Source organism: Buteo buteo, chromosome Z (assembly GCF_964188355.1).
Source record: "Buteo buteo chromosome Z, bButBut1.hap1.1, whole genome shotgun sequence".
Lineage (NCBI taxonomy): Eukaryota > Metazoa > Chordata > Aves > Accipitriformes > Accipitridae > Buteo > Buteo buteo.
In genome coordinates, this window is record NC_134204.1 from 51,024,167 (window position 1) to 51,040,217 (window position 16,051).

A 16,051-nucleotide genomic window follows, 5' to 3' on the forward strand; every position below is an offset into this window, starting at 1 on the left:
CTCTTGCCAACCTGCTAGATTAATTTCGAATTGCTTTTATTCCTAGGCCACCAAAGATTGACGACATGTGTTTTGAACAGGACATTCGTATTCATGAGAAAAAAACCACCACCCTCAGCATCTGAACAGTGACTGTATGCCCTGAAGCGTATGCTTTTTGAACTTGCAACTGGGATTTCAGACAGTATTATCATTAAGTACTGGTATTTATTTTGTGTCCATACTACTGGTCAAAAGAGGTGGGGCTCACAACAGAACTAGATGATGTGCTGGGGAAAACGTGCTGAGATGTTTCCTAGAACAGGAATCCCACTAACTGCTAGCAGAGTTGGGAGAATTTCAGAAAACTCTCAGGTCAAGCCAAAGGCAGGATATATGTAAGTTGCCTTAAAAATTAGAGTCAAATGCTATCCATGCCACAGAAAATGTGTGTGTGAAGTTACACAGGGTTTTTTTATCACTACGCCATCAGCCTCACTGACTCATTCTTGGGGAAGGTGTAGTTTTGCACGTCCAGCTGTACTGCCAGACAGAGTTTGCCACAACAAGGCACGGGTGTCTGCACATGGCTGGGCCCAAGCACCTGCCTTTTTATTCCTGAATTGAACAAGCCCATTGATGTAGCAAATAACATTGATAATGGAGTACAAGTCACATGAATGTTGCCCATAGTATTAGGTAGAAGAATGTTTTCCTGAAGGGTGAATGGATGATAACATCCATTCTGAATGCTAGTCTCAGATTTGCAAAGGGAGATGAAATCTTGATCTGTGCCAAAACTGCAAAAGAGGACAAAAGTATGCATCTAGTTTGAAATATGACTAAGATGCACCCACAGTAAGAGAAGTATGAAGTTCCATGAATGCTGGAATCAATAAATTCTAGTTTCTTAGGATTTCTATCCTGTGATTAATTCCCTGGTGTCTTGTAAAAAGTCAAATGACCAAAGTTTTTCTTGCAGTGGAGACATTCAAAAAGTCTCTACTGTGTGATTTCTCCACAGTCTAATGAAGGGAAATAACATTCTATAGTGCCCATCTCCTGGGCAGGGTTTCTCTTCTCTCTTGGACTACCTCTTTTAATGAAACTTGTAGGGACTTACAAAGCTGGGACTTTACCTTTTATGACAAACACACAGACACACACAGCACACACAACTTGAACTAAGGTAAAAAACCCCTTTACTTATGCAGACAAAAGAAGAGAAACTCTAGCACAAAACTGAAAAAATCAGCAAATAGAATAACAGGAAAATAGCTTTAGAGAAATCTCAGATTTTCACATATATGTATTTGGGAGAATTGGCCTTGAAAATGAGACTATCCAATTACCCAATTGACGTGATGAAAATCATAACTGCCATAGGCAGCCAGAATACATTTTTTCCAGCAATATATGGTGGCAGTAAGTTCTGCCAGCTAATCACACTGTAAATCCAAATATTCTCTGAAACTCTCTTTCCTCTCTATCTTGAGTGACTGCCTTTTCTCCCCTGTGGCACAAAATTGAGAAAGCAGCATTTAATCAACCATTTTCTTTCCCTTTACTAGTCTTTATTTAATCTTAATTCACTTCCTTTCCTCACAAAACCATGCGAAATGTGGGAAGCTTTCCTCAGAGGTGACTGTTGAGCTCTCTGTAGCAGCATTGCTATAAAACATATCAGAGCATCAGGATATCTAACCTGAATTAACTACAATCCTGCTGTATCCAAAGACAAAAAGAAATAGACATATGTTTCTACAATAAGGGGATTTAATGCCTTGGAAGTCATCCTGGAAAAAAATAAATAGTTCACCTGTATGAATTAATTGGTAAGTTGCAAACTAAAAGATTATCAAGTATGGCCTTCTGAGAAGTGTCAAAAGAAGTGGATTCCAGAGGTATGAGCCCTCAGTGGAAGTAGCATGCCGTCATGCCTTCAGGGTTTTACCTGGCAGCTAGCAGCAGGAGCAAGTGCAGTAGGTTGGTACTGGTGTAACAAGGGTGAGATGGCCAAAGCTTCCTTCCCACTTCAGTGGCATTTGTATGAGGCCTCCATCCAGTGAGACAAGACCTTAGATGGTCTTTATTACGATAATCAACACTTTGAATGGCACTGAAAGTAGTTTTAACTAAGGCTTATATGTTGTATCTCACATATTCCTGGAACCTCCTTTTTTGTGGCACAGCCACAGTAGCACAGCAGGAAGTGATTGCAGTGCAGAGAAACATCTTCCCTTGCAATCATTCAGAGAAATCTCGGGCCATTCAGAATTCTCCACTGGTACCCAAGTCTTACCTCCATCATGTTATGGAACAGTTTAAAGAAAATATTTGAGGTGAAAGTAATAAAACGACCATGCTAATTCATACAAGTAAGTTTCTGTGAAAAATTGCAGGAATGCACACCTGATTTTCCCCTGTAAATAGAGGCATTCAGCTGCTGCTAATTAGCATACCCATGTCCTGCAATTTTAGTAGAGTTTGGTGGATTCTGAGTAATTGCAAAGAAAAAGCAGGCACTGCATGATAAAACTGGGTCAACAAACTTAAAAACAATCTAGGCTTTAAATGGTTATTAAGTGTAATTCAAGTTCCAAATTAGGAGCCAGATCTTGGAGGCCCTCCAGATGTTGAACTGCCATTGAAATTTACAGCAACTTCAGCAACATCTCTTATTAAAAAGCAATAGGACTTTTATTGTACCTAAATAGATTTCAGCTATTCATTCCAGAACAGTTCATTCTGTAAACAAAGCACACTGGTGTAGATACTATGCATAAGCAAAACAAGTATGCTACCGACCAGGTTCAGCAGTTTAATAGGTTACCCCTTGCTAAATGATATAACTGTTACTTTTCTAACATCCCCAAAATAGTCCAAGCAAAATGTTGATGAATTGTTTTTCCACTTTGAAAATCCCTGACAAAGAGACTGATCACAGTGTGCATAAATTAAGAAGGAAAAAAAAGTTATAGTGAAAATGTGGCGGATAAGGAACAACTATATAAAATGTCCCACCCACTTATATATTTAGGAAAACATTCCAAGATTTATATGCTGAATACCTCACTGAAACTGTAAAGGGTCTTTTCCTCAAACAACCCACAGCTGAGCTGTACATGGCAATGATACATAAATAGGACTGTGCCCTGGAGGATATAAGGATGTATAATTTTGAAAAGGCAGTATGTACTTTGGTGCTTTGTGTCCACCACGTGGTTGCTTCCCTTTTGGTTTCTGTATTTTTAGCCCTGTTGGTCCAAATACACATTTGGAAGCAGGTTAACCACCTCGTTTCACTGATACCATATGTAGCCTACCTGCGTGAAAAAAACAGAACCAGCTGAGACGTCCTGGTTAACACACTGCATCGCCCTATCCAGGGAGTGAGGAATTCAAAATGGAGTAACACCAGTGTATCACACAGGTTGTTGTTACAGGCTTCATTTCCGTAGCTTTATTGGGTAGAAGAGGGTCGGTAGGACACCAAAAGCAAGTGACTTGCTTCAGTGTATGGAGGACTGGGAACAACATTCTGCTTCACGACTGCCCCCAGATGTTTAGTTTTGTCACCATCTAGTTATATATAGCGGTTCTATTTTGAGGCCCAGTCCCTAAGGCACTTCAAGTGCTGATAGCCAAATCTGGGCTTAAACCAAAATGTTGCTGGAAAATAGCTAGCACAATTTACCCATGCAATGTGGGATCACATTTAAAAACCATTTAAATCCACTCAAGCACTAAGCTTTTGTTTAAAGGTATTTTTTAACCTACAGGTTGCCAGTGCTAGGGCAACTTCAGTAATGTTAAGAACAAGTGGGAACAACAGCAAAGACATGCTGCTGGCAACCAGTGCTGCTCAAACCTGTTCCACATAGCTGTCAGAGCTTTCCCTGTAATGCTGCACCAGCAGATTCCCACCACTCAGGAATGGTTGGAAATTTTTGACAAAAACTTTTGGTAGCCTCTAGCAAACGTTTACAGATTGATATTGTAAGATACTTTACCTATAAGATACTTGTAGTGGCAAAGTGGGTTTAATGTGTAGGCATATGTCAACTGCGGTTTAAATAGAAAAAGCCTACTAACTCATTTGGGTCATAAAACAGATTTGGAGTGGTCTTTCAGGTTTTTTCCCCAACCCATTCTAGATTTGGAAAAAAAATGAGAGATTTCCTGGGAAGTGAAACTCTCTACCTATCTCCAATGCCACTTCCTCAAGAATGCAGAGGTACTTGTGATCACATAATCTGAGAAAAAAAGAAAAAAATAATAATGCAAGGATGTATCCTAGAGGACTATTTTTGCTCTCAGTGAAATCAATTTATAAATTCCCGCTGACTTCAATGGAAGCTGGATTAAGTTTAGTTAGTTTTAGAGGAACTTTAGTAGGAGAATAGATGTATGCCTTGGGCAAAAAGAGAATGAGGGACTTTCAAAGTATCAAATTAGAGACATGGGGCTCATGTTCCATTTATTATGCCCAGACAATCTACTGTGGGAACAGAACAATTAAATATGCTCTGGCCTTCCTTTACAGATTTTCTGCTACTGCTTCTCTCAAATGGTACTTAAAAAGAACACACATGCACACACACACCCCCAACCCTCCTCTTAAAGCTATAAAATTCCCCCCGTCCCTACCCCAAACTCCCTCTGTATCAAACAGTTCTTTCACACATGCAAATTTATAACCCAGGAACAGGCCAGATTCTGTTTCAGAAAGTGCCTCAGCTTTCCTGAGAATTTTGTGTTTACCTGCCATCATGAATTACGTGCATTTCACCATATATTATTGATTGGGTCATGATTGTCTTTCCAGTGTTTCAGTCTAGGAATGCATGCTTATGCCAGGATAGAGTTGGGATACACCCAGTGATATGGGAACACACTGTACCTGCCTCTTTTTCCTGGTTGTACCTTGCTTGTTATACAAAGCTAACTAGGATTAGCAGCCCGTAGGTGCTGTGCTTCTGCAGGTCCTATGTTCAGCATGTTGGTGGACCGGAACATGGGACATGCCACAAAGCACACTTAGCCCACAGTGAAGACACAGCCTATTTGTTCTATACTAATTTTAGAAAATCTCACAGCTGTCAAATTTCAGTTCAAATTTTATAACTACTGATATATATGTTCCTGAATAAGATACCAGTTTCTCTGGCTTTTCTGTCCATTTGGAGTTCACGCATATATGACTGCTGCATATGTAATTTTTACAAGTACAACAAATGGAATCTACAGAAGCAGGAAATGGCTACGTATTCATTCATTTCCCAAGGTGGTCAACTGCTTTGAAAACAGGGAGTAGGAGCAGGCTGAAAATTTAATGGAAGCTCAGGATATTAAATATAATTACTGTTAGTTTTGTTGTTGTTTACTGTTTGCCTTGGGCAGGCATCCAAAAGCCCCACAATGTCATATTTAAAACCAAAACAAGAAAGTTCTCACATATGTAGAAATACATCCTGCCTTGAGGATCATGAAGGAGGAGGTGAGGATTGTTAAAAGACCAGCTGGGTAGCCTTGGTACCACTCTGACAGTTCCAGGCTACCCACTGAAAGACAAATCTTTTTCCCCAGGTTTTTATCAAAATGGTCTGTTTCAACCCAATTTGTCACTGAAAAAAATGCCTTTGCTGGTGCTTACTTCATGCAGAACTATAATCCAGGGGAAAAAAAAAAATTTGGCCACAGGCATATTTTCTAGCAGTTTCCTTTTTCCAATTGTCTCTTTTGCTTATATTATTTTTTCCTTTAAAGTACTGAGGATTCATGAATTTCCAATTAGTTCACACCTATGTTCATCTTCCAAAATCTCCAAAATATGTGTAGTGTAGACATTGGGTCTTCTGCACTGAGTGCTTTGCTCTACTGCACTGCTGCTGCTGCACTGTGCTAATTGCTCATGTAGAAACTGAGCAATTTCAGATTTAGAGTCTGAACTATTTCAGATTTAGAGTAAGCACATCACACAGCAGACTGTAGCAACCCACGGACAAAACTTGGCTGGAGTGCGTTAGGCTTTCTGTCTCTTCTAAGCAGCCCTGACATACCGTGTACCCTGTTATACTGCCGAAGTATGGATTTACATACGTAACTTTGTCATCAGCCTTTGAAAGTGACTACTAATCTGTCTCAGAACTCAGGACTGCTGGCTTCCCAACTTACTATACTCGGGACATTTTACAATCCCACCCACACATACGATGTTTATTTATTTTCTGTTTTACTCGTTTGAAAAAGATAACTGCTGGATCCTCATTTGGCAATACAGAAAAGGAAACTGCATTCATATATATTTGTTTATTATATACATTAAGGTTCAGATAGACCTATAGTGACACAGAGACCTCAAAATTAGCGCCCTAAAAATTAGACCCTCTGAATTCACTGATGTACAACAAAAGATGTAGATTGAACAGCTGGGGACAAGAACATTTCACTTCCGTGTTGTTAAAAAATTAGACTGTTGGACCCTGGCCATTCAAGGACTATTTGATTGCTGTACTTGTATTTTCTACAGAGAATTAATAAATAATGACATCAAATACACGTGCATGCATGCATGGTTGACAGAGAGGGAGAACCAGTTCCATGAGGCTCCAACAACTGTAAACTCCTGTGAGCGCATAAAAAATTGAAAAGTGCCTTACAAACTGAGTCACTGGTGCATACTAGCAAGAGCAGATTTGCAAATAACAGTGTATAAATATAAACTAATCATACAAATAACTTTTGAAAACTGCCTATAACAGAGCAAGTGGTTCATTAAAAACATCCCCATTGTTTTTCTTTTTTCCCTTTTGTATCAGTGGTTCTGCTGTAATTCTTTTTGTATTCTTGTGTCATTGCCAGTGGTGCTATCTGGAGAGAAACAACTGAAGCAACTTTAAAGGCTGCTGTCTTTATATGGCCACAAGATGCTAATACTGCAAGGCTGCTAATTCTGCAAGCTGACTTTCTCTCATTTCATGCTTCTATTACCCCAGATAAAATAACTGTTGCAGAAAATGTTGTGCATAGCTCTATAATTTCTCCTCAGACTGGCAGCAAGGGGCTGCAGAAAGCTGTTTTCTTAGCTGCTGCTTCTCGTACACGTCTTTCCTAGTTGTCTCTTTGCTCTGCTGTCAACAGTGAAGTGGGTTTGCAATCACAAACAGTGATAGACCTCCTGCAGTAATGCAGAAGTGAAAGGAAGAGAGCTACTGACAGGGAAGAGCTACCCATGGAAGAAGGGGAACGACCCTTCTTCAGTGTCCTCTTCCAGCAAGGAAATAATATCCTTGGCTTGTGCTTTTGACTGGGCTAGACTGAATGGACGTCTGTTCTTTGATGATGCAAAGGGTCCCTTTTCAACCACAAAAAGGGAATAAAAACCACATTCCCCAACTTGCCTGAAACACATGTTGTGGTGGACAGAGAAAAAGCACTCCAAGCATTCCCCTGTGATTCAGGCCTGCAAATAAACTCAGGAAGATGGTATAGCACGTTGCTTATGTTTGGGTCTCAGGAGACTTCTGTAGGATTTAGCTTGCCTTTTTAATTTTTCCCTGAAAATATCATTCCAATGACTCCGATACATTATTAAGGCCTTAGCCCTTCACACACCCATGTCAAACTTCACACAGACAAGTTGTCTCATTAATTTAGCATGTTTGAAAATGCAAAGCTACTCATATCTGACACTGTCTGTCACAGTGCTCTACCTTGTGCTGCTTGCCCTCACTAAGCGCCTGTTCTGAAGGGAGTGCAGGTAGCCCAGCAGTTAAACCCTGCCTACATGACACGGCAGTCAGCCTCCAGAGCGACAATTTCACCAAACACATGACCTGTGGGTATCTCCAGAATGGCAATCTGGCTCGCAAGTAAAAAAAGACAGATTCTTATTCTTTATCCCCTCGTATGGGAACCGTTCAATTGCCTTCAGTGAGACTGTTGACCACATTGCATATAGATTGAAGTCCTACTGTGCATGGAGCAGAAAATATGAAATGCTGATACTGCTGTAAGTTGTTTCACTTCTCTGTCTGATAGAGGAATTCAGATGTAGGGTATAGGTTTTTATTGTTGTTAAAAGCTTCAGTGTGAGAAGAAAGTTAAGTGTGGAGAGAAGTAGCATTCATTCCATTCAGAGTTAAACTGGTGAACATGAGAGGAGGCTCAGGACATTGCATATGTTTTAAGTCTTAAAATGTCCTGTTACTAGCCAGAAACTTTTATTATGCAAAGAAATACTTTTTCTGCTTCACGGAATCTGATGTAGTTTATTGAAAATCTAAGTTTAACAAAGCTATTTTTATTTTCAGGAAGTCATAGTTTATATCGTATAAAACATGAATGCATGGAAGACAGCCCTGGGGAAACTAAGCCCATATCTGGAAATGCAGCAGAGGATCCCTTGTGCCAATTGCCAGTTTAACAAAGTCTGTTTGCAGAAGTCAGAACTAATAGTGTTCATGCTCGCAACATACTCAACATTGTACTCCTCTCAGCAGTAAACATCCTTCTCTATTTTATTAGTGATTTTAGCCTTATTCTCATAATTGACCATTTCTTAAAGTTCTCCTTTCCTGTAATTGGAATTAAGTATCTCTATTATACAAAAAACCAGATGTGAATAATGAGATGCCTTCAAAAGAAATTGTCACTTACATCAAGGTTATGAGACTTAGTCCTCTTGAATTATGCTCTCAGCTCTGCCACCTACTTCCTCTAAGACCTTTGATAAATCACTTAATCTCTCTGCATCCATTTCTCCACCTGTAAAATGAGAATGGCAATACTTTCCAAGCTAACTGATTAACATTTTACAAAATACTTTTGCCACTCTTGTGGACAGAATGTCTCGCAAGAGCCAGGTGTTACTGCCCAGGCCTTGATGAACTCAGCAACGTATGAGGGACGGACACAGCCCTGGTCTGACCTGGGTGATTATGCAGCTGGCTGGCCACGACTGCTTTGTGTGTTGAGACTAGTGGAGGCCTACAGTCACTTTATTGCAGGACTTGCTTCATACATTTGTAGATCTGGACATTATTTAAAAGATAATTTTGTTAGCAGATGTCCTATACTAACCTGGCAGAGAATACCTTAAAACCCCAAAGTAAAAATACAAGCAGTTTGTTGTTTTTGTTTTTGTTTTTGTTTTTGTTTTTCCCCAGGGATTTGATCTATTAAAATTGTCTTTGGCTCATTTTTTTGGTTCATCTTGAAAATGAACATCATTTTTAGGATATATGCAATTTGACTCTTGATCTGTAGATTTTCTGGAGTTGAGAAACATATGGAGGGTTTGGGCAAAGTTTAGGATTAAAAGTGGAGACTGATGCTGAGAAGAGGTACTTGTCACTCTGCCAATCTCCCCTGTTCCTCTGGCTTCCTTGACTCACTCTTCCCTTTTTCCTTTCCTTTCCTTTCCTTTCCTTTCCTTTCCTTTCCTTCCCTTCCCTTCCCTTCCCTTCCCTTCCCTTCCCTTCCCTTCCCTTCCCTTCCCTTCCCTTCCCTTCCCTTCCCTTCCCTTCCCTTCCCTTCCCTTCCCTTCCCTTCCCTTCCCTTCCCCTTTCCCTCCCCAGCCTCTTTCCTAAGAGCTATCTAACTGATATTTCAGTTCCCATGCTTCTGTTAAAGCAGACTGCCAGTCTTCCTGACACTAGCAGAGAATGGGTTTCAGTTGTTTATGTGCTGTACTATATACCACTGAGCTGCACACTAGGGGGTAACAGCTGGCTGAATAAAGGATACCTTTAAATTTCACCAATTTTTAAAATAAAAAAACAATGTTGATTTACATCATGGCTGTTTTATGAAAAGGGCTCAGGAAAGGCAGATCATTCCTTAGAGGTCCAATGAAAGACAGAAAGCCACCTACCTGGAAAGAAAAAAGTAACCTTGATACTAGTTTTTTGCTATTTCTTACTTATGTAGTCCTGTACTGAGAACTTACTAATGATGGCCTTTATGAGCCTCAGTCCTTAGCACATAGCTCATCTCAAGCGTTGAAGAGAAAGCTTAGAGTACAAACTCAATTCCACTACTAAATTAGACATCAAAAATATAGGGGATACAACATTCAGCAGTGCAATGGCTTTGTCCTTCTGTGGAAATGCTTCTAGTCTTTTCTCAAGTGTCAACACCTGGAACATTTCCGTCATACAATGTAGGTCTTATTTAGGTACCTGACGGTAGGGAAGGGACTTAAGTAAGGAAAAGAAAAAGAATCACATATCAGTCACCAGAATCATGTATTTCATTTTTATCATCTATTTAAATTTTATTTTATTGGTATTTATTACCACCAACTTCTATATATGGAGGCTGCTGTTAGTTCCTTTAATGGACTTACTTCACTCCTCTGCCCACATACTTCCATTGCATCAGGAGTGCCTTCCTGGCAATATTGATTATGAATCAGTTTACTTCCGACAACTATTCTGAGTACGGCTTTTAGAAGGCCATGAAACCCCTTCTTTCCCTAGGTGCTTCAGGCACAAAGAAAAGCTATTAATATAAAACTTAATGTTTTCTACAAGCTCAGCTATAGTGAACAAAGAGAAACTGCTTCATACTGTAACCAAGGCAGACACAGAGTTATTTTTGTCTGATGGTGTTCACTTCACCACAGGGTAAGCAAAGAAATCTTTATGTGATAGATGTCCATAATAACTCTCGGGGACCAGGCAGGCAGAGGTCACAGAGCAAATCACCAGCCCCACAAAAATAGGTGCTAAGATAATTTTAAATGGAGGTGTAGACTGTGACGGCTGCTGGGACAGAGGTAGATCTAATGTTTGTTTATTTTCCTTTATTTGTTTTCCCTTGATAATGAGGATTTAATTCTGGCTGTAGCTGTACCAGTTTAGCTAAAATTTCCATAAAGACTACTAGTACCTTCAGAGGACTTGAAGCCAACTTGCAAATGTCCCCAGCTGTAGCTGAAAGAAAAAAAGAAGGTTTCAACTAGTAAGAGTCACATCCAATTCATTTAGGAAACACAGAGGCATTAATTGTACCTGTGACTTCTTAAGACTTTTGCACCCCAAAGGAGAGATTCCTCTGAGAGAGGTCAGGAGCTGCTTTTGCCAGCTCTGTTTTCCCCCCTAGAGACAGGAGCAGCACTGATCTGAACCAAGGGCGGGTCCTAAGTGAGGGTATGGTTTCAGCATCACCCCGAGCCGATCTTGGGCTGTGTTACTGTTAAAAGAAGCAGTCCTGCTCCTCCTGTGCAGCTCCCCTCCAGCTGCTCAAGCTTGCCATGCGTTTGCAGTGGTTGTGGTGATCCCCCAGCCATGAGACTTGTCAGCCCTCTGACCTTACCGATCAATATTTCTTTCCTGAAGGCATAGTTTTCAACTAGATCAACAAGCTGATCTTGCTTGCCAAACAATTCCTAGTTTCAGTAAGAAAGAGGTAGCAAGAATGTGTACCTGGGAGCAAGGCATAATCACCCTTTTCAGTGGCAACTCCATCTCAAAGCGGCTTAACCCAACAACAATATTATGCTGAAAAAGTGTCGAACACATGCTTTGCTCTGCCAGAGCCACCTGGTTTTGTCTTCAGTGTTCCCTTGTGTAACTTCCATTAGCATTATGTTTGTTGAAACATATTTTTGTCAAACACAGCCTGATAGTGTCAGCATCTGGTTAAGCCAACTTCGAACACAACCATTACACTTACATGAGAAACCTGCATGTAGCGGCAGGAAGCCTTTGGGTCTGTCCTAACGTCCCAGCAAGAGCACTAGCCCATACAGCTGAGGTAAGGTGCTAGCTTGTGCTGTGGAGCAAGAAGCCCATGGAGACAGAGTTCAGACCCTGAGTTGTGCTCCACACTCACAAGTGCAGCTACGCAGCATCACAGCTTCATGGCTATTATTTTTTGATCAGCTCCTCTAGGTCTCAACTGATGGCTCAAAACATTCAAGAATTACCTATATGTGAATATGCAAGCACACACTGAGCATGTACCAGCATTTTATTAACAATATAAACATAACTTTCAGAGCTTCTTCTAGAAAAAGCTAAACACAAACATGCTGTGTTTTTTCTGTATGTCTATGTTGTAGAAGTGTACAACATCACACAGCACGCTCGACAACTGTTAAAGTGATTTATAAACTTCCAGCATGAAATTTTTCATATAATCATTGCTATCCTCTTGTGGGCACCAGCAAATTCTCCCCAACTTTATTTTGGATAGTGCATATCTGCCAAATGGTTATTGCTCAGAAAGTATTTTCCATGTGAAATATTTAGTTTGTAGCACACTGAGGATGTATGTAATTCATGAGGGAATTGTAGTACTGCACCATATCTCACTGAATCAACTTTAATGAGTGATTTCTAACACAAAATCCTGCTGTGAGAAGCAGAAAAATTAGAACACTATTGGATCCCCGCGGATGTATTCTTCAACTCCCAGATTTGCTATTCCAGATATAAAGCCCTAAAAATACTACTGCTTCACTGTAAAAAAAACCTTGAAAGTAACCTTACCAAGCCTAATCTATGACAAGATGACAATACTGCTGTTATCAAGACTTTTTAGGTATAAGAGGTGTTTGTGAGTGCATATACACATATGCAGATCACATACATAGGTACCAGTCTCCTTATGTAAGGGAGAGGGGTATTAAAACTGGGGATTACAAGGTACAGTTCTTTGTACAAAAATGGACAAAACTAACAGGGGGATGACCTTAAGCACTGAAGCTTAATGAGAAGTATGAGCAGGACATTTCTCCCACAACAATATTGCTACATCCATCTCAGATCTACACTGTGAAGAAGGACTTGACTTCCACAACACTAGCCCAAGTCCCAGACCTTTGCCTTCCCTCCAGACCTTCCACCCAGGTCTTAAATCTGCTGACATGTCAGGGGAAGGCCAGGTAAAGAGGCAAAGGCAGGCATTTTCTTCTCACCAACTAGTGGAAAAAACCCATGTCATTTCATGCAGCCTCCTCTTTGTGGGCAAATTCATTTAAAGATGAGAACTGCCTCTGCTGACACATCTCCACATGAGCTGTGCAAAGCAAGCCACCCAGGTGCCCGAGCAGGTCCTGGAGTGCGTACTGAAAAACAGGGGTTTAAAACAGGTAGCCTCACCCCTGTCCCCCTGATGGCCAAGCTCTTGATTCCTCTAATAAGGAGGAGATACTTCCTCCTAAGGAAACTCTGTAATGCCACCATAACCATTTTCTTTCTCCTAGTCTGCTTTCAGAGGTCTGCTTGTGGCCAGCTGTAAGCAGGTGCTACTCCACTTCTTTTGACTGCTCGTGTTGCATATTCTGTTCCAGTTTCAGAAGTGTCCTCTTGTGTGTTGTGGTTATGTGCATAGCTGCTGATCACTCGTATTCACTTCTTCCACAGACCTACTCCCACCTCACCCCTTTGCCCTGACATGTGCAGGTTACACTGGCGAATAACAGCAATCTCCTGTTATTCTGTACAGCCACTGTATTAAGTGCACACTCATCACCCTGCTGCTTGTGTGCTGTGGATGCAAATGTACTCCTGTCACTGCTAAGTTTTATAGTGGTCCCATTCCTGCAGCTAAATGCAGAAGACAAAAGAAAGACATAGTCACACTGAAATGCATGCAGCTGTGGTCTCACCCAGACAGCACAACCTGACTGTGGCTCCCTGGCTAGCAATCCTGCTTCCTCTGCCTTTGGGAACTATAAGCTGCTCTAGTCCTTTCTGCTGATAGAGTCTATTTTTCACCCTCAGCTGCCATTAACGCATGGGCCATTAATGCACTGTGGATACACAGCCAACATTCATCCCCCCACTTAGCCAGACATCTGGCAGCTCAGTGGCACCTGCCCTCTCCTTCGTTCTGGACCAGGCAGCATGGGCAGGTTTCATTACACCCCCCGGGGCCCCCATGCTGCCAAACAGATGGACCCTCCTGACCTGGACGTGGATACCTTGCTCCCACCTTGGCTCCAGACGTTTTCTTCAGACAGTTTATGCAAAAGAATCAACAGCTAATTTCAAGTGGGGAGGAAGGAAGGGGAGTTATTACTATGAAAACAATTTTGTGCTTGCAGGGAAAATACTTTGGATATAAGAACTTCAAAGTAGGACAAGAGTGATAAGAAACAGATCTCAATCAAAGATTAATTTCCTGTTTTCTATTCAAAACAGTCCTGTGTCACAACCAGTGCAGTATTACTGCCCTAGCGTGGCCAGAGAGATTTTATCCTAAACACCTACCCATTCCTATAAGCAGAGTATGACAAAAGAACAACATACAAAATACTTTTTCTGTAAAAGATTTTAAGACCTGCTCTCTTTCTGCTGTCCTGGTAACCAAACTGCAAATATAAATTCCCACAATCTACTACCATGATTACTGAAACTTCTTTCCCTTCGGCTCCTCACTGCCGTTTAATCTATAAAGCAGATCTTAAAACCATTCTCCTTGGCTATAAACCTGACCTTGTTGACCCTCTTCGATACATTTAGTTCAAGGCTGGTGTTCTGACCTCCCAGTCAAGTGTGAGCCAGCTCCCCTCCAGGAATTCAGCCTCTGCTGCATCCCACCCTCCATGCTGCTGGGCTGCTACCCTCACGTTGTGGTTTTCTTTTCGTGCAGCTGCCCTCGGTCTTTTTCTGACTGTCTCTGGGTTTTTTCTTAATGAAAATCTCTCCTTAGTTCCTGTTTCTATTTCATACCTCAGTCTCAGTTTATGTGTCTCTGTTAACAAAATATACATATATGTCCTAAAATAAAACTTTCCAGTGTTAGTCTGAGAAGCTAGGTGAAGTTTTTGTTGTAGCCAGCTGCATTTTTCCCTTTGCTGCGTTATGTTTTAAACTAATTTACAATCTCTTCTTTGCGTTTTAAGGCCTCCTCCCCCTGGCATTTTCTTTTACTACTGTTAAAAATGATAAATAATTATAATCATTATTAACTTATATAGCAGCTTTTGGCTTTGCAAAGTTTGGTCTGAACCACTGAAGTCATCTTTTTGGAGAATATGAAGAAGCAGTCAGATATCACTGAGTAATGAAATTCAATAGACCACCATTTTTGAGACCTTGCAAGCAGTTTGTTACTTTCTTTGTCCATTTAATAACTATAGCTCTACCCTCAACACCTGGCCTACCAGACTGAGACTAGGATAAAAATCCTCCTTTGAAGTACCCAATTTAACTAGTTTTGCAACTGTGACATGCATAAAGACTAATGGACACACAACTTTCTTTTGCTTGATTTATTGGTATTGACATTCAAAGTACAAAACAGTCAACCGCTTTAGCAGTTTGCCTCCAGCACAAAAATCCTGAAAATGATAAAAAAAAAGAGCCATGTCCCTCAAATAGTTTCTAGCCTGGAGTACTGCTCCTATCGGGAAGAAATATTCAGGGAAATGACAGCACCTTGTCCTCAGCCTGTATGCTGGCTTCAAAATGGAAACATAATAATCTGCATAATTACACAGTATTTGTAACTGAAAAACAATACTTGCCAACACCTACTGCAATAGCAGGGACAAATCTGGGCTTCCTGAATTGCATGTAGCTTCCAAACAGTCCAGCTACTGGTAGTACCTGCTGCTGATAGATTGTGCAATGAGAGAGGGCTGCATGGGCCTGGAGGTTGTTGTATCACGCCAAGTTCCTTGGCTAAAGGAGAAAAGAAACAAGGAAGAGTTTCTGTGGTCAGTATCACCACGTCATCCTCTTTTCCTAACTGATCCTCAGGTTGCTGCACTCACCTGGCTTAACTGACAAAGAAAATCCAAGCAGGAAGTTTTTACACCCCTGAAGGGAATTACAAAACCACAGTGGATTTCCAGGGGTCTGAAGGGAGCCGTTGAGAAGCATTTTGATCTTTTCAGAAATCCTCTGCAATTTTGCCTTACCCAGCTCTTTGTCTTGGGGGATGTCTTGTCTCCCACAACCCCCCTGTCATCTCCCATGCCTTCCCCAGAACCTCTCTCCCTCTGTTCATGCTCACGCACCGAGAGCTGCCATGCAGAGGGCTGGTCACTGCCCACCACCCCTGTTTAACAGGGCTAGGGACCAGCCTGCAGCCCCCCTGCCCTAATGACCAA

The 16,051-nt window shown here is 41.1% G+C and overlaps 1 protein-coding gene across 3 annotated transcripts in view; it reads right to left on the reverse strand.

Annotated features, from left to right (window-relative positions):
- Positions 1-8,706: 8,706 nt before the first annotated feature.
- LYRM7 (LYR motif containing 7) overlaps positions 8,707-16,051 on the reverse strand; it is a 31,628-nt gene continuing 24,283 nt past the window's right edge. The window contains exons 5-6 of one of the 3 annotated variants that reach the window (XM_075019820.1): positions 10,876-10,919; positions 8,707-8,748 (exon numbers count right to left, since the gene is read on the reverse strand). In XM_075019820.1, coding sequence (XP_074875921.1) covers positions 8,722-8,748; positions 10,876-10,919 — 71 coding nt within the window. In that variant the 3' untranslated portion in view covers positions 8,707-8,721. Of the gene's footprint in view, positions 8,749-9,666; positions 9,857-10,303; positions 10,920-16,051 lie in introns of those variants that run through there. The other 2 variants (XM_075019818.1, XM_075019816.1) reach the window with 2 other exon arrangements.